The 24,109-nt window shown below is 40.5% G+C and overlaps 1 protein-coding gene across 1 annotated transcript in view; it reads left to right on the top strand.

Annotated features, from left to right (window-relative positions):
• The window catches only part of LOC134538085 (GTPase-activating Rap/Ran-GAP domain-like protein 3), a 380,750-nt gene that overhangs the window by 56,159 nt on the left and 300,482 nt on the right, over positions 1-24,109 (top strand). The window contains exon 2 of the mRNA XM_063379094.1: positions 7,596-8,933. Coding sequence (XP_063235164.1) covers positions 8,641-8,933 — 293 coding nt within the window. The 5' untranslated portion in view covers positions 7,596-8,640. The remainder of the gene's footprint in view (positions 1-7,595; positions 8,934-24,109) is intronic.

Raw genomic sequence — 24,109 nt, 5'->3', positions numbered from 1 at the left:
CATAACCAGAACTAAGTTTTCTTCATCTATATTTAGAGTTTATCTTCATAATGTTTATCACATAAATCAACTGGAGAGAAATTCCTCTAAAATTTTCTTACAGTCAATCTTCATCGCTGTCCGTTTCCACAGATGCATACCACCGGTCAAATTCTTCTAACCGTTTCCCCATTTCTGTTACTAGGTTTCTCCAAATTTCAAAAGAATTCTTATTATGGATAAGACTTCGAAGATCTTGAAAGTCATATCCTAGTGTCAGTAATTCTTGAGTATAGTTTTCTCTGATATCTTCTGTCTTCTTACATTGATTTAAAACATGCAGTACTGTATCTTCTACTTCACAAATCTGACAAAGAGGTGACTGTACTAATCCAAGTGAATAGAGTTTTGATTTAAAATTTCCGTGGCCACTGAGAAATTGCGATACATAATAGTCCGGTGTGATCCACCGACATTTAAGTCTTGCGTTAATGTCAGGTATAATATTGTACGTATGTCTTCCTGTTGTTGAGGAGTCCCAAGCTTCCTGCCATCTTGATATAACATTCCGCCGAAGTTCCTTCTTCTCTGCCACAGAGATCTTCCTATCCCTATTTAACTGGGATACTTGCCCACGTTCATATATAACTAGGTCAATGGGTATGAGTCCGGCTATAACTAGGAGTGCATCTGTTGAAATTGTTCTATAAGATTTAGTTATAGCAATAAGTACATTTCGTTGGCTGGATAATAAAGTTCTTCGAGGATGAACTTGACAAGCAATGCGACTCCAAGCACCAGCTGCATATGTTAAAATACTCACATAAACTCCTTTATAAATAATCTCTAGGGTCTTATAGTTTAAGCCCCAATTAACAGGTGTAGTAGATCGTAATCGGTGGAATAATATTGCAGATTTCTTCGTTATGTACTTGATATGCTCGTGGAATCGGAATCCAGTCCCAATCTGTACTCCCAAATATTTAACAAGTTGTTTAATTCTTACAACACGTCCCTCGTAGCGAACTGTGGGAGGTCTATTAACACTAAGTTTACCCTTGAGTAAAATACCTTCCATTTTTTCTGGAGCAATCTTTAGTTTAGAAGCAGTTGCCCATTGGTGAACAATACCTAAAGCCTCTTCAGACTTCTTTTCTAACATGAATCTTGAATTAGCAGGGATTAATAAAAATCCATCATCGGCGTAGCCGTATATGACACAATCTTCTGGTAACTCTTCTCTAAGAAGTGGATCAAATAGCACATTCCAAAGAAGTGGACCAAGGACTGAGCCTTGAGGACAGCCTTTGGTTAATGTCTTATTATATACTACGTGTCCCTGTTGACATGTACATTCTCTATCACATAAGAAATCAAGTATCACTTTATAAATGTTTGAGGGACACCTCAGTTGCTTCAATCGAAACATAATCTGGGGCCACCAAGCATTGTCGAAGGCCCCAGATATGTCGATTGTTATTCCCATTATATATTCATAAGAACTTGATTCAACTGTAGAAAGCACATCCATCAGAGCCAGCTCTGTACTTTTGCCTCTGCGAAATCCATATTGGCGATTATGTAAACCATGAACTTTCTCCAAGTAAGCATGTAGTCTTTTACTTATTAGGCGCTCATATATTTTACCCAAAATGGGTAACATAGTAAGAGGCCTGTAAGATTTAACCAGCGAAGGGTCCTTCCCATATCCTTTGTATATAACTTTCAATAAACCCTTTTTCCAGGCACTGGGGAAAACTTCTTGGAGCAAGGCCCTATTATACATTTTCAACAATACATCTTCCATTCTAGTATATACTCTCCAGAGCATTTCTACAGTTACATTATCCAGTCCAGGTGCTTTCTTCGGCTTTAGCTCCTTTATAATTTTCCTTAACTATTAGTTTTAGACAACCGTATTATTTAAAAAAAAAAAATAATAGCTGAAAAATTATTTGTAATGACTAATTTTGTTCAGCTAACTAAACGGAGATGTAAGCCGTTCCTTTTTTATTTTTTGTTTCTGAAAAAAAAAAAAGTATTATACTATATACGAAATATTTTTGTTATTTCATAAGCAGCTGAACATCTATTTGTTCTTTCGCCCAGAATATAAAGTCGTGTGACGAAGCTTGCTCTTGCGACCTGAGAAGAGCTGGATTCTTGAAGGGGAAGATAGGTGTTTGATTGGTCCGGGCCGGGTGGTGTGTGCGTGCGGGCGGGCCCCGCCACCACTCTCTCGGCGGGAAGGCCACCTCCCGGGGACTTCCCCTTGCGGCGATAACACCGCTCGCTCCGCCTCGTTTGCGGCGCTCCTCTGCCGGCCGGCACTCAGCGAGCACTCGGCCTGCCTCCGCTCCTCCGCGCGGGAAGATCCCGCACTCTCCCCGTCCTCACGTCGTCACGTCGCGCCGGAGCGAGAACAAGGCCTGCTCCTCCCGTCCACCGCCGGGCGTCGTCTTCCAAGCGAAACTTCTTCATCCTGTGAAAACATTTCACTTTCAATTTACGAAGGACGCTGGTTCGCAAATCATGCAGGGATCTTCGTGAAATTACGGACACAGAGCTCCCCTTGCTTTGAACACGAATCCAAAAGAATTTTAGTACTACATTAACAAACCATTAAAAATGACTGGTTACGTCTTTAGTAATAACAATTCTTCTTTTTGTCCAAGTTTCGTGTTCACCTTTGCTTAAAAAGAAACGTGCAACTCGGAAGTCGGAACGGTGCGTAGTTTCTACAAAAATTCCAGTCCTTTGTAATTACGAAGAATTCTTCGTTTGTTTGAGTTAAATTATTCGTTATAAAGTCCGTTAATGTACTGTGATTTCTAACAGCGTAGGCGATGGCTATTCAGAGCGTAACGAATGGAGCAGTGTTCAGAAGTGGGGCACTCGATGGTGAAAAGAGGTTTGGGGGAGGTGGGGAGCAACGAATAAAGCAGAGAGTCAGACAACTGTAGGATTCCTGGAAGTTGTTTTATCAATTTTCACCGTCTCATTATAACTTGCGGATAACATAAACACAGTTAAACAAATGAATTAGAAGTTCTGACATTGAAAATTCTTTGCAGGTTGGCAACATTATTTACATTTGTGAAATTTAATTTGCAGCATAATTTCTCTTATCCATAATATATATTTTTTTACTACAATGTTGTGTGGCCGATTACAATGCAGTTTCGATTAAAGTTCGGAGAAAAATAAATTGCACTTTAATACTTATGCTTTGTTTTTTGGGTTTGTTCTTCATTTTTAATAATAAGAGCTTTACACTTTTTAACATAATATTTTGGTATTTCAAGATAATGCCATTGGTTTACCTATAATTATTTGCGTAAATCTAAGTTATAACAATTTTTATTTGTTTCATAAGCTGAATTTTGCAAATTATAATTTTTTTCCCCTTCACTGGAGGCGCGGCAGTGGCGTACTCCGAGGAGGGGCATGTGTAACGAGCGGTGCGAGAGTGTTCCCTGTAGACTGTCATAGCACGAGTACATCAGCTAGTAAACAAGAAACGAATATCGTATCTAGAGTACACCGTTAGCGCAGGGTGGCATGGAATAAAGTACGTTCATTGAATGATTCTTTAAATGGGGAAGATTGATTCAAATAAATATGTTGGATATACGCCAATTCCCATTTTTGACTGTAGGTCATACAGAAAAAATCCCGAAGAATGATCCAATAAATGAAAACATAAACACACAGAAAACAAGCCTTAACCAGCTGATGTAAAATATGAAGTGTAAAGTCAGCACAGAGAATTCCATGAAAGGAATCAGTCAAACAATTATCACAGCACAGACAGTGATCTGACAGTCATTCAGCAATGCTGCAATGGTTTGTTAACATGGTGGACTTTACGGCAACTATTCCCGTGAGGGCTGGATCACTACCAACACGATCTCCCCGGAGCCATAGGGAAATGGATACGCCAATTCATTGAAACTTGGAGGTGTTTGAGCAGCAATTATGAGAGGCTAAGGCTAGCCATACCAGCGTCATTTCCACCCACTCCCCTTAACTTAATTAGAAACAGTAACATGCACAGTTTTTCTTTATGGTTTATTTTAACAGTGAGTAATATGGATTTTTAATTAATCATTATTTATAGATGAATAGTTATTTTATCCTGAGCAATTATTTTTAAATGATTAATATTATTTTTCATATAACTATTTAAATCAAATTTATTAAAAATACAAACAGTTTAGGATTCTTAAATACTTAAAAAGAAATGATAGCCAAAAATCCCCCGCGCTGTGTTATTTTTTGGAAATTATCTGCTTTCTCTCTTTCTTTCCCTCTCTCTCTCTCTCTCTCTCTCTCTCTCTCTCTCTCTGACATTTTACTCCTTATGATACACTTATGAGTCGAGGTTTGAATTGTCAAAGAAGTTTAACTTCTATCACGTGTACTGAGTTACGCGCGCTTTTTTTTTATCTGTGGGTTTGCATGTGCGTCGTTTTACTGTCCGTGTGTTGTCCAGGTTATCGGTTTATTATCTTCGTTGGTTTCCTCTGTCGGTCTCGGTGTTGTCCGAAGTTTTAGTTTGTCTGTTTTACTTTTTTTAACTGTCTCGTCGTTATTAGTCCACCATGTTCTTCTTTAACGTGATATTTTTGTGACTTATTCCTTCCATGGACATATCTGTGCCGTCTTTTTATTTAACATTTGGCATCAGCTGATTTATGTTTGTTTTCTGTGTTTGTGTATTTATCTTGTATTTGGTCATTCTTTGAGTTTTCTCTATAACATTAATTGAAAACTAGCAATGGCGTATGTTCAAAATAATTATTTAAATGAAAAAAACGTATTTTTTTTTCCATATTCACCTTAATTTGTGTTGCTGTATATATAATAAAAATACGCTCATCACTGACTCACTGACTGACTCTGCAACGCTGTATGACACGTGTTTTTATGCGCTTACAGTGTAACATTTTCATTTATCTTTGCTTACCTGTTTCTCCTAGCATTGCTGTCGATTTATTGGCGCAAAGATTTATGCGTGGGACATAGCGTCGTATATAACGAGCATTTTTTAGTGATAAAGTTGCGAGCAGTGGCTTATTTTGCCACGATTTTGCTGCATATATATGTTTAATATATCCCAAATTGTTGGCCTCGACTTACAAATATGAATCTACCAACCACTCTTGTGTCAATTTCCAGAGCTAATGAAAGGATTAAATTGATCGCGAATATATGTTAAAACATATTTGAATCGTAGCATACTAATTTTGTTGCAAACTCTATTCAATTGAGCACCTTCATACGAATCGCACTGCCAATATGGTTGCCATTCTGGTGTATATTGAATCGAATCCACAGCAAGGAAGATTATTGAATGACCAGAGACAATAAACACGCAATGTAATTTTCAAGAATTTCTTCATTAATACATTTTTTTGTCAAAATATTTTATGATTTCATACATATCAAAAATTATTTTCGGTTGCACAATATATAAATTAAATATTTAATAAATATTACGTGTACTTTAAAGCTAAGTATTTGTTGTTCACCATTTTTCAACGGGCCCACCGACTCGATCAGTCCTCAGCTCCTCTGCTACACGTGACCCCAGTAGCGAGCCGCAGGTCGATGCCGCCACATGACGCCACCCTTCATTTCACACCGCGAGTTTGGCGCCCCTGGGGGAGGCGTCTCAGCCGCGCGCCACACCGAGACGCGAGGTTTGGTTTCCGTGGAAACACCATACTTCCCGGTGCTTCTCCCCCCCCCCCCTCCCCCGGCGGGAGGGTGGGAGGGCGGTAATACATATTTTGGAAAGTTGGTTGGCATGCCCGCAGCAGTGAGATGAATAGTACCTGTTGTTACCGGATTGAATTTTCGTTACGTAAATAAGCTTTCTCATAAGCCCTGTCCCGTATTTCGTTACTTATTCTCCAGTTTGTTTTTTGTTGCGTAAATGGCACCAGTGGCAGGAACGATTTTTGGTAAAATTGTTATTTAACTATTGGCAGAAATTATCCATTACATAAAAAATAACCTGCTTTGCTAAAACAAATATATATAGGAAACAAATATTTCTTGGAATTTTTTACACTAAATTTTGGCACGTATTTTCCTTTCCGGAAATATATACATTATACCATCATTTTTTATTATTTTTAAATTTTACACCAAATAAATTTTAATATGTGTAGTAAAAAATTGATAACTTTAAAACATGTCATGTTATTTGAACATAAAAGGAATTATTATGTTATAAATATATTGAACGGAGTATATTTTATCTTCAAGATCATTGGCGTTAGTGAATATTCTTTTTAAAATTATAAAAATTAGTTAGCGTTTAAATGATAATTAATAAAAAAATAATTTCATCTTAATGTCTGCTGTATGTCGATATATTTTAGGTTAACTACCTTTGCTGACATAGATATAAAAACATATTTGACAAACAAAATACAATAACCATACCAAGAGTGAATCATTTGGCCTGCAGTTTAAATTATTTTGTGAATCGTACGATGGTAAAAAGTAAAATTTTTGTTGCAATATTACTTTGAAATTAGATATCTAGTGTACTTGCGTCGCTTGTACGTATTTTTGTTATAGTTTCTGGTAAGCGAAAATTTTCATTGCAATAAAGCAGTTTTAGTTACGAGCAGAATGAAACTACGTCTTAGTATAAAATATGTGGAATATTGGGTCAATTTTAAGGTAGCTTTTGAAATTAATATGGCAATGCTATTTTATTTTGAAGATTGTATATGCAATTATTTTGTAGACCTAAGAAATAGTATAAGACGTTTTGCACTGATAGAAAATTCTCAATTAATTTACCAAGATAATGTGATATTAAATTTGTAGTTTCACAAAAGCAAATAGTTCTGAAAATTTATTTTTAATTTTTGAAGCACTACTGGTCTGATATTTACACTTTAAAAAATATATTTTTTTGGTATTATATAATGTTATCCATAAAATATATCATTAATTGTACTAGGCCAACCACGCGCAAAATGGTTTGTAAAACTGTGCCTTTGCAAGTACAAAAATACTCTTGCGTACCTGTAACTCAGGTTAAAATGCTTTTAATAGTAAAGTCGTGGAGTAGTATCTTATCTCCTATTGGCGTTTCAAGTAAAATCATCAATATAACTGGCTCTTCATGTCTTTATTGCATGCTTGAGTTTCTAATACTTTTATACTTATTAATTAACTGATTTTTGTTATTACTACAGCACCTTTCTAGTAATTATATTTTTTCTGTTGTGTTTTGAAATTGTCTTTTCTTGTTCAAAAAGAAATAGAATGATGCATGGATTTTTTGGTTTTGTAGCTCGTTAATGGTAATTTATGTGAATAATGAAGGAATTATCAGACATAGATAATTTTGAAATGTTTGAACCACAACAGCCAAATAATGCATTGACATTACTAAGTGTTTTCTATGACACCAATTTAACGTTACTAAAATATTGGTTTGCAACTTGCAGTTTGCAACTAAACAGTACCATGAATAAGCTATAATATTACACTTGTTTTTAAAATTTCCCCCTGCTTGTTTTGTAGGATCTCTGTAATATGGCAGAGACGCATTAATAATTTTTTAATGCTGTTAAAACTTTTTACAGGTTTATTTTCCTGCTATAGAAAATGAAGAGAATAAATAAACAATGGATCGAAATATTATCACTCGTACTGTCCAGAATTTCAAGAAAAGAAGCCAACTGGAAAATAGAAAACCGAGGAACTTTATCATTAGTACTTCACAGATAAAAGCAACGGTACAATGAAAGGAGATAAAATAATCAAATTTTAAATTTCCTCTGTTAAAATACCACACGCTTGGTAATAAAGAAAAATTTTGTGTTTGTAAAGTAAAAACAATTCTAGGGGGATTAACAAAGTATTTAGACTTTATTTCTTAAAAACATTTTTTATCCTTCTTAAGAAAAGCTATCAAAAATTCGCATTATATTTTTCATTGATTCTCTCAGCATACAGTAATATTTATAAGCTGCTAATTTTTGGATGCATTTCTTGAAAATACACCTATATGTACAATTTTTTTAAACATTATTTAACATTAATTTACTTACAAATTGTATCGTTTAAGTAGAGTTCTTATTGGTTTAATATAATTAGTTTCTTATAGTGTTAAATGTATTGATCTATATTTCTAAAATATGGAAATCAGTAACAAGTAAACGAAGTGAGTGTAATGTGAAAGTGGTAAATTTGTAGGTAAACATTTACAAAGAACCCACGTCAGAAACCGAGGGCTTCTTTAGGAACGGCTTCGAGGTGGTATATCAATTTTTTTTTTGGAATAGCATCGAAACCCTAAGATAAAGGAACTCCCTACGTCATTTAAAACAACTGCCAACATATCCAGGCGATGGAACAACTGGTGACGTCGGGTGCTTGCAAGCTTGTAAGACCTACGGGATGCCTCAAGACTTACGTTACATGGAGTGGAGGTTCCTGAAGGTGTGATCGAGGGCACGTCCATTCGTGGGTTGGCTGAGCTGTTTAGGCAGTACATTATAATTGCGAAATGATGTTGAATCGCAAATTGGAAGTCACCCTGGTGGCAGAGCAGAAGAAGGAGAAGTGGTGGATGTGAACAGTTGTTCCCCCGAGTGGCCGCAGTGAGTCGAGGTCGCAGCCACGACCATGTCCCGCAAGTCGCTGGAGGTGTGCGTGCCCAAGTCGTGGCTGGCCACGAAGACGACCATGCTGCAGACGGCGCTGTGCAAGTCGGGGTCCTCGCTGGACCTGACGGCGCTGGGAGCCGCCGAGGCGGACCGCGAGACGCCGCCCGAGGGCAAGCTGCGGCGCGTGTTCACGACGCACGCGCGCCGCAGGTCGCTGCGCAAGAAGGAGCTGGTGATCGGCTTCAACCTCAGCCACATGATGAAGGAGCCGCTGCGAGTGGTGCACTCCGTGCCGCTCAGCTTCCCGCACGGGTGAGTACCTGTCACCGCGCTCCGTCCGCTTCCCTGCGAGTTCCCGTGCGCATTGCTCTCCAAACTGGCGAGTGCCTGCCCTGGTGTTCATGGTCGGGACCACTTGCCTGCTAGTTCCCGGGTGCATTGCTCTCCAAACTGCGAGTGCCTGCCCTGGTGTTCATGGTCGGGACCACTTGCCTGCTAGTTCCCGGGTGCATTGCTCTCCAAACTGGTGAGTGCCTGCCCTAGTGTTCATGGTCGGGACCACTTGCCTGCGAGTTACTGGGTGCATTGCTCTCCAAACTGGTGAGTGCCTGCCCTGGTGTTCATGGTCGGGACCACTTGCCTGCTAGTTCCCGGGTGCATTGCTCTCCAAACTGGCGAGTGCCTGCCCTGGTGTTCATGGTCGGGACCACTTGCCTGCTAGTTCCCGGGTGCATTGCTCTCCAAACTGGTGAGTGCCTGCCCTAGTGTTCATGGTCGGGACCACTTGCCTGCGAGTTCCCGGGTGAATTGCTCTCCAAACTGGTGAGTGCCTGCCCTGGTGTTCATGGTCGGGACCACTTGCCTGCTAGTTCCCGGGTGCATTGCTCTCCAAACTGGCGAGTGCCTGCCCTGGTGTTCATGGTCGGGACCACTTGCCTGCTAGTTCCCGGGTGCATTGCTCTCCAAACTGGTGAGTGCCTGCCCTAGTGTTCATGGTCGGGACCACTTGCCTGCTAGTTCCCGGGTGCATTGCTCTCCAAACTGGTGAGTGCCTGCCCTAGTGTTCATGGTCGGGACCACTTGCCTGCTAGTTCCCGGGTGCATTGCTCTCCAAACTGGCGAGTGCCTGCCCTGGTGTTCATGGTCGGGACCACTTGCCTGCTAGTTCCCGGGTGCATTGCTCTCCAAACTGGTGAGTGCCTGCCCTAGTGTTCATGGTCGGGACCACTTGCCTGCTAGTTCCCGGGTGCATTGCTCTCCAAACTGGCGAGTGCCTGCCCTGGTGTTCATGGTCGGGACCACTTGCCTGCTAGTTCCCGGGTGCATTGCTCTCCAAACTGGTGAGTGCCTGCCCTAGTGTTCATGGTCGGGACCACTTGCCTGCTAGTTCCCGGGTGCATTGCTCTCCAAACAGGTGAGTGCCTGCCCTAGTGTTCATGGCCGGGAAAACTTGCCTGCGAGTTCCCGGGTGAATTGCTCTCCAAACTGGTGAGTGCCTGCCCTGGTGTTCATGGTCGGGACCACTTGCCTGCGAGTTACTGGGTGCATTGCTCTCCAAACTGGTGAGTGCCTGCCCTAGTGTTCATGGTCGGGACCACTTGCCTGCTAGTTCCCGGGTGCATTGCTCTCCAAACTGGTGAGTGCCTGCCCTAGTGTTCATGGCCGGGAAAACTTGCCTGCGAGTTCCCGGGTGAATTGCTCTCCAAACTGGTGAGTGCCTGCCCTGGTGTTCATGGTCGGGACCACTTGCCTGCGAGTTACTGGGTGCATTGCTCTCCAAACTGGTGAGTGCCTGCTCTGGTGTTCATGGCCGGGACCACTTGCCTGCGAGTTCCCGTGTGCATTGCTCTCCAAACTGGTGAGTGCCTGCCCTAGTGTTCATGGCCGGGAAAACTTGCCTGCGAGTTCCCGGGTGAATTGCTCTCCAAACTGGTGAGTGCCTGCCCTGGTGTTCATGGTCGGGACCACTTGCCTGCGAGTTACTGGGTGCATTGCTTTCCAAACTGGTGAGTGCCTGCCCTGGTGTTCATGGTCGGGACCACTTGCCTGTGAGTTCCCGGGTGCATTGCTCTCCAAACTGGTGAGTGCCTGCTCTGGTGTTCATGGCCGGGACCACTTGCCTGCGAGTTCCCGGGTGCATTGCTCTCCAAACTGGTGAGTGCCTGCCCTGGTGTTCATGGTCGGGACCACTTGCCTGCGAGTTCCCGGGTGCATTGCTCTCCAAACTGGTGAGTGCCTGCCCTAGTGTTCATGGCCGGGACCACTTGCCTGCGAGTTCCCGGGTGCATTGCTCTCCAAACTGGTGAGTGCCTGCCCTGGTGTTCATGGTCGGGACCACTTGCCTGCGAGTTCCCGGGTGCATTGCTCTCCAAACTGGTGAGTGCCTGCCGTAGTGTTCATGGCCGGGACCACTTGCCTGCGAGTTCCCGGGTGCATTGCTCTCCAAACTGGTGAGTATCTGCCCTAATGTTCAGGTTGGTAAGTTGATGTACAGGTACGTGATGGTTGATCTCACTTGCCTGTACGTTCCCACGATAATTGCTCTCCAAGTTAATGACTACTTTCCCTAGTGTTCTGCTTGGTGAGTTCATGCACATATACATACCTGATGTTTGGGTCCACTTACCTGCAAGTTTCCATGCTGCATTGATTTCATGAGTTCCTGCACGAATAACTGTTTTTTTTTTGTTCCTGGTGGCTAGACATCGTGTTTCACAGCTTCTCAAACTAAAATATTACTGCCACTGAGATAGCGTGAATGGATTCCGGTTAGTTGGTTTCACCATCCTGCAGCTCAGATCCGTGCATTGGTGAATGCCTGCAAACGTAATGAAATTGGTGAGTTAATGCTCCAATACGAGCTACCTGGTTCCCGTTTTCAACACTCCAAGCCTCTCAGCTTCCTGTAGTTTCCTGCAGCTTCCTGCAGCTTCCAGCAGCTTCCTGCATGCTTGCTGCTTGCTGCGGCCCTATGCCGCTTTGTTCTACGCACTTGTCTGTATCTACTGATGACTTTGGCTAGTCAAATATGCTATGATTTGTTTTTCTTAGTATCTTTTAGTTATGGTGCTGGTGAGCGCACTATAAAATGTTTTTATTATTATGATAAAATTTATATCTTTAGACACTAGTTACCAAAATATAAATTCTTTTAAATATATGAAAATTAATATTTAACTAGGAGACTTCATTCCTGTAAAATATATAGAACAATTAGTTCATCTGATCAATTATTTTTTAAGTATTCTAAATAATAATAAATACTTATTAAGTGCACAAATTTTGTATGTTTAACAGCTTTGTCTTAGAAAATGTATAGTTTTTACTTGTAGTGTAACCATTAAATATCTTGTAACTAGTTTACAATTTTTCTTTTGTAAAACATACACTTTTCCACGCTGTCTAGCTAAATGAATTCCTTATCTGATAATAGGTTTTAATCCTCTTTTTTTATTCTAATCCATTATTATATGTGATGATCTGTAATAATCAGAGCGCAATCATTTTCGCTCACGAGCTAATATAGCCTGAGAAGAACTTACCTACACAGAGAGTACAGTTTTTCATTGACACCCACGTAATTTGTGGCCTTGAATCAGAGCACAAAATTAACAGTTATGTCTTACATGAATAGTTAATATTTTTTTTCTGCAAAGCCAATCAATTTTGTTATTTCGTAGGTGAACTGGCTTGGAAAAAAGAAACGCATAAGTGATGTGAATGTTTTATCATTGTGAAAAATTGTTAAAACACTATATTTTATTTATAAAAATATGCAATATAACGAGACTTTTACAGATGACATAAAATGCTAGAAAGTTACTTTTATTAATGTAAAATTTTAATTAACCATAGAATTCACTAAAGATACACTTTTTTTTATTTGAAGCCAAACATAATACTTATGAACCGTGCTCAGAACTTTACAAACTATTAAAATTCTGCATATGTTTTATATGGATATGCTCACATTGCATACAGGGTAAAATGCGTGCTTTTAATCAAACGAATCCAATTAATGTAAAGCCAATATTATTACAAGCGTTTGAAACCAAAAAGATGAAGTATCTCTCTACAAAAAAAAATTTCTACTCGGAAATAATCTCGAAAAATCGAGCTTCGGTAGTAGAAACATTCGCGTGACTATTCAGTATTTCAGTCTAAATTACAACACAAAAGTTATGTATAACGCACAAATAACTATATTACTTTCATGTTTTCACTGTGAAGAACGCATTGTGTAGCGTTTATGTAGTTACTTTCATAATCGTTTAGCCATAAGAAATATGGAAAACGTTATATATTTTAAAAAGGAAACTTTGAATATACTCTCTGTCTTTTGAACCGCATTTCTTCAAGTTTCTTCAGATTTATGTACAATATTCATCTTAATTACAGGAGTTTTGTTGACAACATGCTGTTTGCAGACGCCACTTGTCCTGCTGTGCCTGATCCTTGTTCGCACTGCTCAGGGCAGTTATCAAAAATAGATTTTACTAACGTCACATAATTGTATTCATGAAATTTTTATTCATAATCATAATACTGTTTGATTGGCAGTGTCTATCGCTCGAGATCCCATACAATTCCAGGCATGTGCCAAATTTATACGAATAAAATTTTTGTGATATTTTACGTTCTTTCAATGATTCTAGCAATTGAGGGGGGGGGGGGCAGATTTTTGTATAGGTTTTTCGGGACATACGTTATTGCTGGTTACACTGTATTGTCATAGAGAAACTTCAATAAGGGAAAAAAAGGATTAATACGCAAACACACAGAAAACCAGCCAAAATCAGCCGATGTCAAAAGTTAAAGAGAGAATTTCGTAGAAGGAATCAGTCAGAGAATATATCACAGCACAGACTAACACAGAAGATTGCAGACCTTGGACAACACACAACGACACCTTAGTTTTCCTATTGGAATCGTTGATCCGCGCGGTCTGGGCACGGTGTTGGCGGCGTGGAACATCGCACGAGCAGAGAGCTTCCTTAAGACTGGGTAGCTGCCGCGGGGGCGAAGGGGGTCCTCGTGGAGGCACGCGAAACGCGCCCTCCGTAATGGAACTTGAATACGACATGAAGCGCGAGTCACGGCGCAGACGCAGCGAACAGGAACCCACTCCGGCTGCAGAGTCCACCACGTGTCGCCTCCTGCAGCCCTCTTCTCGCGGCGAGACCGCGGCCTGGAGCTCGATGCGGGGGGGACGCGGCAGTAGACCGAAAATCACTAGACCGAAAGGCACAACACCAAAAGTCACAAGACCGAAAGTCACATGACTGAAAGGCACAAGACCGAAAAATAGAATATTTTTCTCGCTAGAAATATGTATTAACTCTGACGTGAGGCACTAGACCGAAATGCATTAGACCGAAAGGCACAAGACCGAAAAATGTAATATTTTTCTCGCTAAGAACATGTCTTAAATCTGGCGTCAGGCACTAGACCGAAAGGCACTAGACCGAAAGGCACAAGACCGAAAGGCACAATACCGAAAGGCACAAGACCGAAAGGCATAAGACTCGGTCTTATGACTTTCGGTCTTGTGCCTGGTACCCGATGCGGGACGACGGAGAGTTCGCACTCGCCCTCAGAACTGGCGGAGGAGTACCTGGCCGGCCACCTCTAGCACCAAGTATGTGGACAAAGATGTGTCCGCGTACCAACGAAAACTGTGCTAACAAACATGTTGGCTCTGCCGAGCAATCAAAACGTCTAGGAAGTGTGAAAGAAATATAAAAAAGGTTTTGTTTAATGGTCTCTAAAACACTGAGAGTCATAATTTAGTCATACACTATACAAATTTCCTAAATAAAAAACTGTTAATAAAATTACCTACGCGATGAAAATGTTCCTTTTAATAATTTTATTCGTAACTGGCAATTCCTGAATCTTTATTTTTTTTAATTTGGTTGCAGTAGGTACACACATAAAAAGCATCTCTCTCTAACTCTCTCTACTTAGCTCCATGTATATCTTTAAATCTCTCTATATCTATATCTAGTTATATGTATCTCTATTTCTCTATATCATATTTCTATATCTACATCTTCCTTTATATCTATCTCATCTATATACCTACACATATATCTTTATATCTCTACTAGCTGCCCGACCCGGCTTCGCACGGTTGTATTTATGGGGGGGAAAATGAGACCAAATCTCCTATTTACAGTTATAATAAATGAAATAAAATGAAAATTAATTAATTTTGACAAAAACTTAATACAATGCTTTGTAATGTACCGAAGAAAAAACGAATAGCACCGATGGTTTCCCGACTCTCAAGCACGCAACGTTGTCATGGAAACGAAGTACCCACTGTTTCCCGGGCTTAAACACCAATCAACATTGATAATCAGTTTATTATTAATTATAAATTATTAAGACTATTAATCGAAATAAAAACTACCCTATCTCTCAAGTTGGAAACAATTACACATAAATGCCAATTTTCATCGAAATCGGTTGACTTGTTAAAGAGTTCACTGGACCTTTTTAGAAATCACTTTCAAATCCCGACCGACTCTGTTATACCAGTGTATAGTTATTTACCTGTATATATCTAAAAATTGGTGGTCTGTATTTAATGAGTGATGAGGACTACACTAACAATGAAATAGTCGTTGCCATGGAGACGAATGAAGCATCAACAATGCTACAGCCGTTGCCGTGGTGATTTTCTGCCAACTCATACATACATCACATTAGAAAACTCTAAAATTATCAGATTAAGACCATTAATCGAAATAAAAACTATCCTATCTCTCAAGTTGGAAAAAATTACACATAAATGCCAATTTTCATCGAAATCGGTTAAGTGGTTTAGGAGTCCATTGAGGACAAACATTGTGACACGAGATTTATATATATTAAGATATATATCTAAAAAAATAAAAGTTATGATTCAATGTTTTACTTGACTATATTTTTATACGTATTTTTGCCTGTCACAGATGTGACTTAGGTATATTAAAAAAAATACTCGCATTCGAATGCAACGTTGTGTCCAAATCTCAAAGCAATCGGTCAAGAAATTTTGGAAATTTAAAATTTTGAACCAACAAACTTTTGCATTTTTATTTATCTAGTTGCCCGACCCGGCTTCGCACGGCTATATTAATGGGAAAAAATTAAGCCACATCTCCCATTTACAGTAATGGTAAATAAAAAAAATTCAGTGAAAATTTATTACAATGCTGTATAATGTACCGGAGAAAAAATGAATAGCACCGATGGTTTCCCGACTCGTGCACGCAACGTACAACTGATGTACCCGTACTTCGCTACGGCAGTCTACAGGCAGATCACTCTTGCGCCGCTCATTATACATGCCCCTCCTTGTGGGTACGCCACTGCCGCGCGATGCCCGTTGCCATGGAGACGCAGAAGGCATGAACAATGCAAAATCCTGTTCTCATGCAGACAAAGTACCCACTGTTGCCTGGTTTTAACCACCCATGGGATCTAATTTTCGAAAAATGTCATCCTGCGTAACATAAGGTACATTACTGTATATATATACTTGAAAAAAAGGACAATTTTTGATATTTAAAGTACCCACCAAATTTTCAACGGTGATGAGGACTGCACTAACAATGAAATAGTCGTTGCCATAGAGACGAATGAAGCATCAACAAAGCAACAGCCGTTGCCATGGTGATTTCCTACCAAAAACTGGAAATTTTGATATATTACGCCCCCGAAACTCCCCTTGGTATCGGATTTCCGCAGAATCCGTTCTTAGTGAGCGTCTACATCACAAAATGAGTAACTATGCTAAATTTCAAGTCAATCGGGTGTATATTTTTAGAGATCTCGTGATGAGTGAGTCAGTGAGTGGTATTTTATCCCCTTGGGGGTAGAATTAATTAAAAAAATCCTTTCATAGCGGATGCCTACGTCATAACATCTACCTGCATGCCAAATTTCATCCCGATCCGTCCAGTGGTTTGGGCTGTGCGTTGATAGATCACTATGTCAGTCAGTCAGTCACCTTTGATTTATATATATTTTGATAAAAATTATAACAATCCGTAATCTCGAGGTTCAGTGTGTGAAGGCGTGAGGGCTGGAAGCGGCTCTCGGCAGACTCGCTCGCGGCTGCACGCCCCGCCTCTCTGTTCGGTCGCTCGGTCGCTCTGCGTGGTCCCTCGTGGGGACTCGGGATCCTGGTTCTGCGGAAACCTAGGCTCCCCGCCTCGCCAGCCCTGAGCTGCTCGCCTGGGGTGTAACGTTCTGCCATTATTAGAGAATCAAGTTATTGTAGACATTCTAACCAGCTAGTCTTGAATATAGTATAAAGTTCATTATCTACTAATGTTTGTTATTCCACTTTGGCTTCTAGGTCGGAAAGAGAAGGTAGTGAAATTGTAATGAAGAATATTTTTTGAAATGATCTTAATGTGTTGTGAAACCTTATTGTTAATAATAATGTGTTCAGATGGAAACTCCTGCTGACACCCAAGTCCTTGTGAACCTTCGCTACAGGATGAAAACGGATCACGGAATGAATGGGAAGCGGAAACGATAGAACCCACCAGCTCACTGCAACGTCCGCCACGTCTATCTTTTCCTTTCTTGACCACCAGGTTTAACCTGGCCGGGAAGCGAGCCCGGACCTCCTTGCATTAAGACTGGGGCCCCTGACCGCTCGGATAGTGTGACTTTTTCAACACGCGAAGGAAAAGTTTCTCTATTATTAATTACTAGATGACCCGATGAACTTCGTATTACCTAAAATTAATTTGATTGTAACGCTTCATAAGCGATTATCAATCATAATCAAACTTCGAACTCTAATTCATTGAGATCGCGGATTTTAGCCACCTCGTGTACGGTTTGGGTTTTGTTTGGTTATTTAATTAAACTAGTTTGTAGTTAAAATTAATCCAATGTATTTTTATTTACATAAAAGTTAAATGCAGTTAAAAATTCAATGCAAAGCTTTCTGGTAAACAACATTTTTCGTTTTGTTTTCCGGCGCATCAATAAACAAAGATGATGGTTATCCGACACGCGAACATGCGACATATAGTTATCCATGCGCGAAACACGGGAACTCCAAGTTAATTCCGCAAAATTCCAGCGACTGGCCTTGTGATTGGTTGATGGTCATCGCGAAGGCCAAACGCACGTGGAAATGCAGCCGTTTAAAATCGAATGGCAAATCCGTTGGAATAATCGGAATGCGCGGAATCTAAAAATCCTTACCTTTGTACTTTCCATTGATAATCGTCGCCTCGATGACGTTGTTCATAAGCTTTTTCACAGCCAGTCTAGTTCCACTGCATAGTAGAGGTTGATTTTTGTTACGCAACATGATGATGACTGAGCCGTCTTTCAGTTCCAAACAATTCCAGGGAATAAAAAAAAATTCTGTAGGAAAGTTGACTACATCATCATGGTTGATAACTGTGTCCACCGATTTTAAAGGAATGTAATTTTTAATGGACGTATTGAGATCATCTACATATTGGTTTTTCGCAGCCTATATAGTTCGTTCGCTCAGCCAATTAGGGTTTTTTCAATTTTTTTTACGAAATAAAGATTTTAAATGTAAACGTTTTCACAAAACCGCCCGGAATGAATAACAGTCATGCATGGCGTACCTCTTATTTATCGAGTCTCGCTGAAAACACATTTAATGATTTAATTAATTAGTGGTTATATCTAAGCCTGCAAAGTCAATTTACCTTAATAGAATTTCTGATCAAAATAAATGTTCGCAAAATGTAATTAAATTCGCTTTAACCAAATCATTTCTCAAAATTCATTACCTTTCTTAAAAAAAATTCAAATGTAATTGAATTTACAAAACTCCCCGGCATGAAAAACACAATGAGGAAAAACAGTTATGCATGGCGCAGCGGGTCCGCCACCTACTCCATTCATTGAATGTAATCGGAAGTGCTTTTTCCCATACAAAATTACAAATTTAGATTTTTTCATTATTTCGGCTGTTTCTTTGGGGTTATCCTAATGATATTTTTTTCCTAAACCACCCCAGTATTGAGGCGAACAAAAAAAAATATTCAAACCGATCGAGCCATTTTCGAGTTTTTGCGAGACTAACGCATTGCAATTTATTTCTATATGTAGAAACTAACTAATGCCCGGCATGCATTGCAATGCCTCTTTAATTTTTTTTTCAAAGTTTTTGAAAGTAGGTATACTAAATAGAGTGCGTGTGTGTGTCTTTATCCCGCTCTATCTCTATACCTTTCAGTAACTCTATATCTTTCTATCTCTATCTATATAGCTCTCTCTACACCTAACTCTATCTCTCTATATATCCCTTTATCCCTTTCTCTCCCCCTCCCCCTCTCTTTTCCCCTTTCTCACTCTCTCCCTCCATCTTACTCTGTCCCACCTTCCCTCCCACCATTATTATTCTGACTATAGAAAAGATAAAAAAAAATACTATAAAATACTTACAGGTAACTATCCATACGCTCGGACGCTGCCTTAAATTCTGCTTTAAGGGTTGGTGTTATCGTATCACCTAGACAATGACCTTTCTCGTGTTTTGAAGGTCAAATGTGCAAACTTTCATCGAGATCGGATCAGTGGTTTAGGAACGCATAGAAGACAAACATAGAAACATTCAAAAGTAATTCGAAGTGGCGATTCCCACACAAAATTACCAAATTCGATTTTTTCGTACTTTCGGTTGTTCCTTTGGGGATTTCCTAATGATTTTTTTCCTAAACCTCCCATGTAAATCACCACAAAAATTAATTAAAATCAGTAGAGCCGTTTTCTAGTTTTAGCGAGACTAACACATAACAATTGATTTTTAAGTATAGAGATTTATAAATTATTAATTTCCGTGGTCATTGGTTTCTTTTTAGCTATCAGTAATACGTTTTGTGTAGTTGTAAAGTTTATTTTTATGAACAAAGTGGCGTGATGGACAGTCAACACTAAGATGTAAAACTAAGATGACCCATTTACACACAACGAACATTTCGATGTTAATTTTGGCGTTTATTTATAAAAACAGCGAGTTGGTTTATAAGGAATACCGTTGCTTCTTCTATCGCTGTCGGTACAAGCACTACAAAACTCCAAGTCACATGATATTCTAATTCCCATATAAATGTGTATAATTCACATGTAAATCCTTCTTCTACACAGTGCACAGTGACTTGATTCGCTTATGAACTAGTAACTCGCTGACATGCCCAAAGCCTCCTGATAACATTAAAAGTAACAACTGTCAAACACATTGTGACAAACCGAGGTTCAGTTCAAATCAGGGCTAGTGGTAAATAATTCTCCTTTGGAATACGGAAATTAAATACACTCGTTACACACATGACCACTACATGTTACGAACAACATTGAGAGAGTGAAAATATAGCATAAATTATTAACTGTAAACATATATGAATATTGCTATTCGCATAGCCTTAGTAAACCCGAAATAATGAGGGAACAAATAGTGTTCTGAGCCCACAATACTTGGCAAAAATGTCATTCTCTTCGGGAATCCCAGAATTTGTACTGTCTATTTTACTGAAGTCCCTCCTCACTGAAAGTTATGTCTAAAAATGAACACTGCCCGTGACGAAGGCGTATATCTGTTTGTAATTACTCGCCTGTCGGGGAAGCCCCGGAACTGCACCTCGCTGGAGCACGGCGACGGCCGGCGACCTGGTTATCGACGTCCCAGCTACGTCTGCACGTGTCTGCTCGACACCAAGTCCCGACTCGCTCTTGTTCTCCTGAGAGCGCGAACCCGCCTCCCAGCTGCACCTCTGTGGCCAGGTGTGGCCTGGTACTATCCCGGGTCCCCTGGACACGGAGACGCTCACAGACAGCTGCGGACCAGGTCGTTCGCAGGCCGGGTGCCGAGAGAGCAGGCTTCCTACTCGTCGCCGAGGTCACCTGGTCCAGCCGACGCCGGTTGTACGGAACGTAAGCGTCCCGCCAGACGTCCCGTGGCTGTCAGCTCACCGCCCGATGTCGGTCTCGCCTGGCAAGCGAGTGGCTCGGACGAGTCTCCCACGACTCGCTCTCTCTCGTCGTCACTCACGCCTCTCTCACCGACGGTCCGTCCTCGGGTCTCAGGATGGTGTTGATACATTAGGAGTGGAAGTTACGCAACTTCCCGGTTGAGTGACGTCAAGCAGGTATCTGGCAGGATGTCGTCTCGGTGCGGCTGATAGTGGGTGGGTCGCGGGCTGCAAGTTGCAGAACCCGGACTCGCTGTTGAGCAAAGATCTGCGCGCCGGGCCCCAGTGTATATAGCTGGCCGGGCGAACGGTTCTATTGCTGGTTGAGAAATCTGGAAGATTCTTTACTAGCCTGGTGAAAAGGTCACGCTCACATACCCACACTCAGGCAGCTGTCGTCACACCTGACCGGGGCTATGTGAACCCCAGCCGTTAAGTCACTGGGCACGGGCTAACGAGTGACGCTTAAATTACCTCGTTACACTTTTTAAATGCATAAAAAACATAGTGAAACATCTTAGGTTTTTCGAATGATTCTTGCAGCGGAGAAGAATAATTTACCATATCATCTTGGACTTATGCCATTATTGGCTTACATTCGGTTGTCATAGAAAATAACTTCAGTAAACAGAAAAGAAGCCAATCAAAGACGATGTCAAATATTACATTCTTTGTTTAACACAGAGGATTCCATGGCAGGAATTTAGTCATAAAAAGAGCCCACAAATGAACAGAATAAGGCAGAGGACCACGAGGCAAATGCAACAAGAACATTAAAAAAACAACTGTGGACAAAACAGCGACGCGCAGATGAACGCAGTGTTTAACTAAACATATAATCCTGGCTACCCAATGACGATAGCGTGGACGAACACGGTATGACTTTCTATGACGACTCTTCGGGGCCTGGCACCTGTTCGAGTCGCGGGGCGCAAGTGCCGCGGACACGAGCAGGCCACTGCCAGCCGACATGACTACTGCAGTTAGAAGGAGCGAGGAGCACCCAGGCATCGCTTGTCGTAACTACGAACCAGCGCGCGGTGCGTGATCCGCTATGATCCGCGAGACTTGCGAGCCACGGCATGAATCAGTGACGCCAAAGGGCCGGCAACCACTGAATAATTAACGGTGTGTTAAATAAACTATTGTAATAGTGAAATATGAAAAAAATTGTTTCACTGATAAATAAAATGTACATTTTATTTAAGATTTCATTTTTATTTCAGGCATTTAAACTATTGGTGATTTATTGATAATTATTTCATTTAAAGTTGAATTAAAATAAATTTTTGTCGTCAATGTAGCAATACCTATGTATTGACCTACCAACTACCTTTAACAGTTCCTAACCTAAAATAATGTAGACGTTAAACTTCATTGTAAATAGGTTTGGCTACGGTAAAAAGAAAATCATACCAGTCAAATTTCAAAAATTTCACATTATTTAAAAGTTGTTATAGTTCAACTAAACCGCTGACCTCTTGTTCGTTTCACACCACCAACTGATGCAAAAGTGGTGTATAACGTAGCACCGGTGCGACAGATACCGTCTGATGCTCAAAGGTTACGGTCCATACCGTCAGAACATCATCAATGGTCGGAGTTTAACGAAACATGCTGTGTTCGTAATCACGCAGCTCCTTCCTGCGGTGATATACACGACCTTTCGATGTTTGCCGCTTCTCGTGTCGCAGAATGCGTGATCACGATCAGCGCGCACGTGCGATAATCCCGGCGATGTGATTGGTCGCGCAGGGGACTCCACCCAGGGCGGCGGGCCGCTGCTCCGAGAGCTTCGCGCGTAAAGCCAGCGCTAATTAGCGAGGTAATTATTCCTTTTTACGGGATGAAGCCTGCGTCCCAATTGGAGAGCACGCTTCGTGCTTTCACTGACTAATTCACAACTGTAGGTCTCGCTTAGCATACTAAAAGTTTCACCTAAAATTTAAAGTTTTGTAATCGATTCTGTGTTAGTTTTGTTGTACAACCTGCATGAAAGATTTGGTGTATTAATAATAATTTAACTTTTAATCAGGCCTTCAATAATTTTGAAAGCTATACAATATAGTCATATTATGAGAGTAAACGGCAGGTAGCAGATGCTTGTTTTTATTGATTTTTTTTTTATTATGTAGCTTTATGTTTTTTTCGAATCGGTGGGAAATTTAAATTGAAGCGGATGAACTTATATTAACTGCACCTTAATGGAACCTTAAATATAAATTAATTAATAATATAGCAGAAGAATATGAACAGCTACTTAATCCAAAGAAATTTAGTACTCCTTTTTTTCGTGCATACTACATGTAGTCGTAGAACTGACGGAAAGAGGACTAATAAAGTAGCAACGAAACACGCTAAAGACTGCATAAAATATTTACTCGCATATTTTTTATCTCTGAAGTGTAGCTAACTTGCACAGAGTGGTTGAGTGTTAGAGTAGCCTCATTTCATTTCCCCCCCTGTTGCTGCAGATTATTTAATCTGACAATGTTCATTGTGTTTCTAAAATTAACCTTAACTCTACTATTGATCCTTTTGAATTTAAAAACCAAATTAGCACATATTGTAGGCATGGTAATTAGTAATTTTTTTCCCGAAAGTTTTATGAATGGATCTTGCTATGAAGAAGGTATATTTAAGATGTTTTGGATATTCATTATTTTCTCTGTTTGTGTCTGAGGACTGGAACTGATCTCAGTTCCCGAAACGTGGCAACTGTTTTGTCTGAGTAAGCTTCCTGTGTTCGTTTATACTGTCGTCGTTTTGGTGAAAATGTGGCCGGCAGGGCCACATTTTTACTTGTAATTTATTTTTGTTGCTGGTCTCTAGTTTTATATGGTTTTTTATTTCACGTATTTTTACGCTTTTTTAATAAATGTTAATTTATCTGTAAATTTTTTTAATTATATTTGTTTCTGTTAATTAGTTATACGCCTTTTGGTAGCTATCGATTATGAGTTTAAGAACATCGATTGTGTTTCACGTAATTACCACTTGGCGAGCGCCCGGCGGTTGGCTGATGACGTCAGACATTCGGCTTGCCGGGAAGAAAAAATCAGCTGGGCCGGGGTGAGTTTGTGCCGAGCGACCGTCGAGGACAGAGCCATGTGACGGCGCGGACTGGTATGCCGGACGGCAACGGGCGACGAAGAGTATTGGGTTGGAGGCTCCACGATGGGTGACAGGGCAAATGGATTGCCCTGTGGTACAGAAGAAATCAAGGTAAAGAGAGGCCGCGATTTTGATTTTTACCCTCGTGGTGCTGCACTGGTTTTTGGCAAACCTAGTGAACTGTGTATTTTCCCATACTAAATTTTATTTGGACGGAACTTTTATTAGCCTGTTTGGTGAAGAGGCCCATTTGTTTCACACGTTGTTCCAGTGTGGGATTTTTTAATAAGGTCGCCCGTTTGCCTGTATTTGTAATAAAAGTATAAGTTTGGAAGAAACGAACATTTTGCAATTTGCTTTTGAGACTTTGTCTTCGGAATTTGCATACTTAAAGTTGCATTTAGCTAATAT

This window comes from Bacillus rossius, chromosome 1 (assembly GCF_032445375.1).
Source record: "Bacillus rossius redtenbacheri isolate Brsri chromosome 1, Brsri_v3, whole genome shotgun sequence".
Classification (NCBI taxonomy): Eukaryota; Metazoa; Arthropoda; class Insecta; order Phasmatodea; family Bacillidae; genus Bacillus; species Bacillus rossius.
This window is presented reverse-complemented; position numbering and strand designations above follow the sequence as displayed.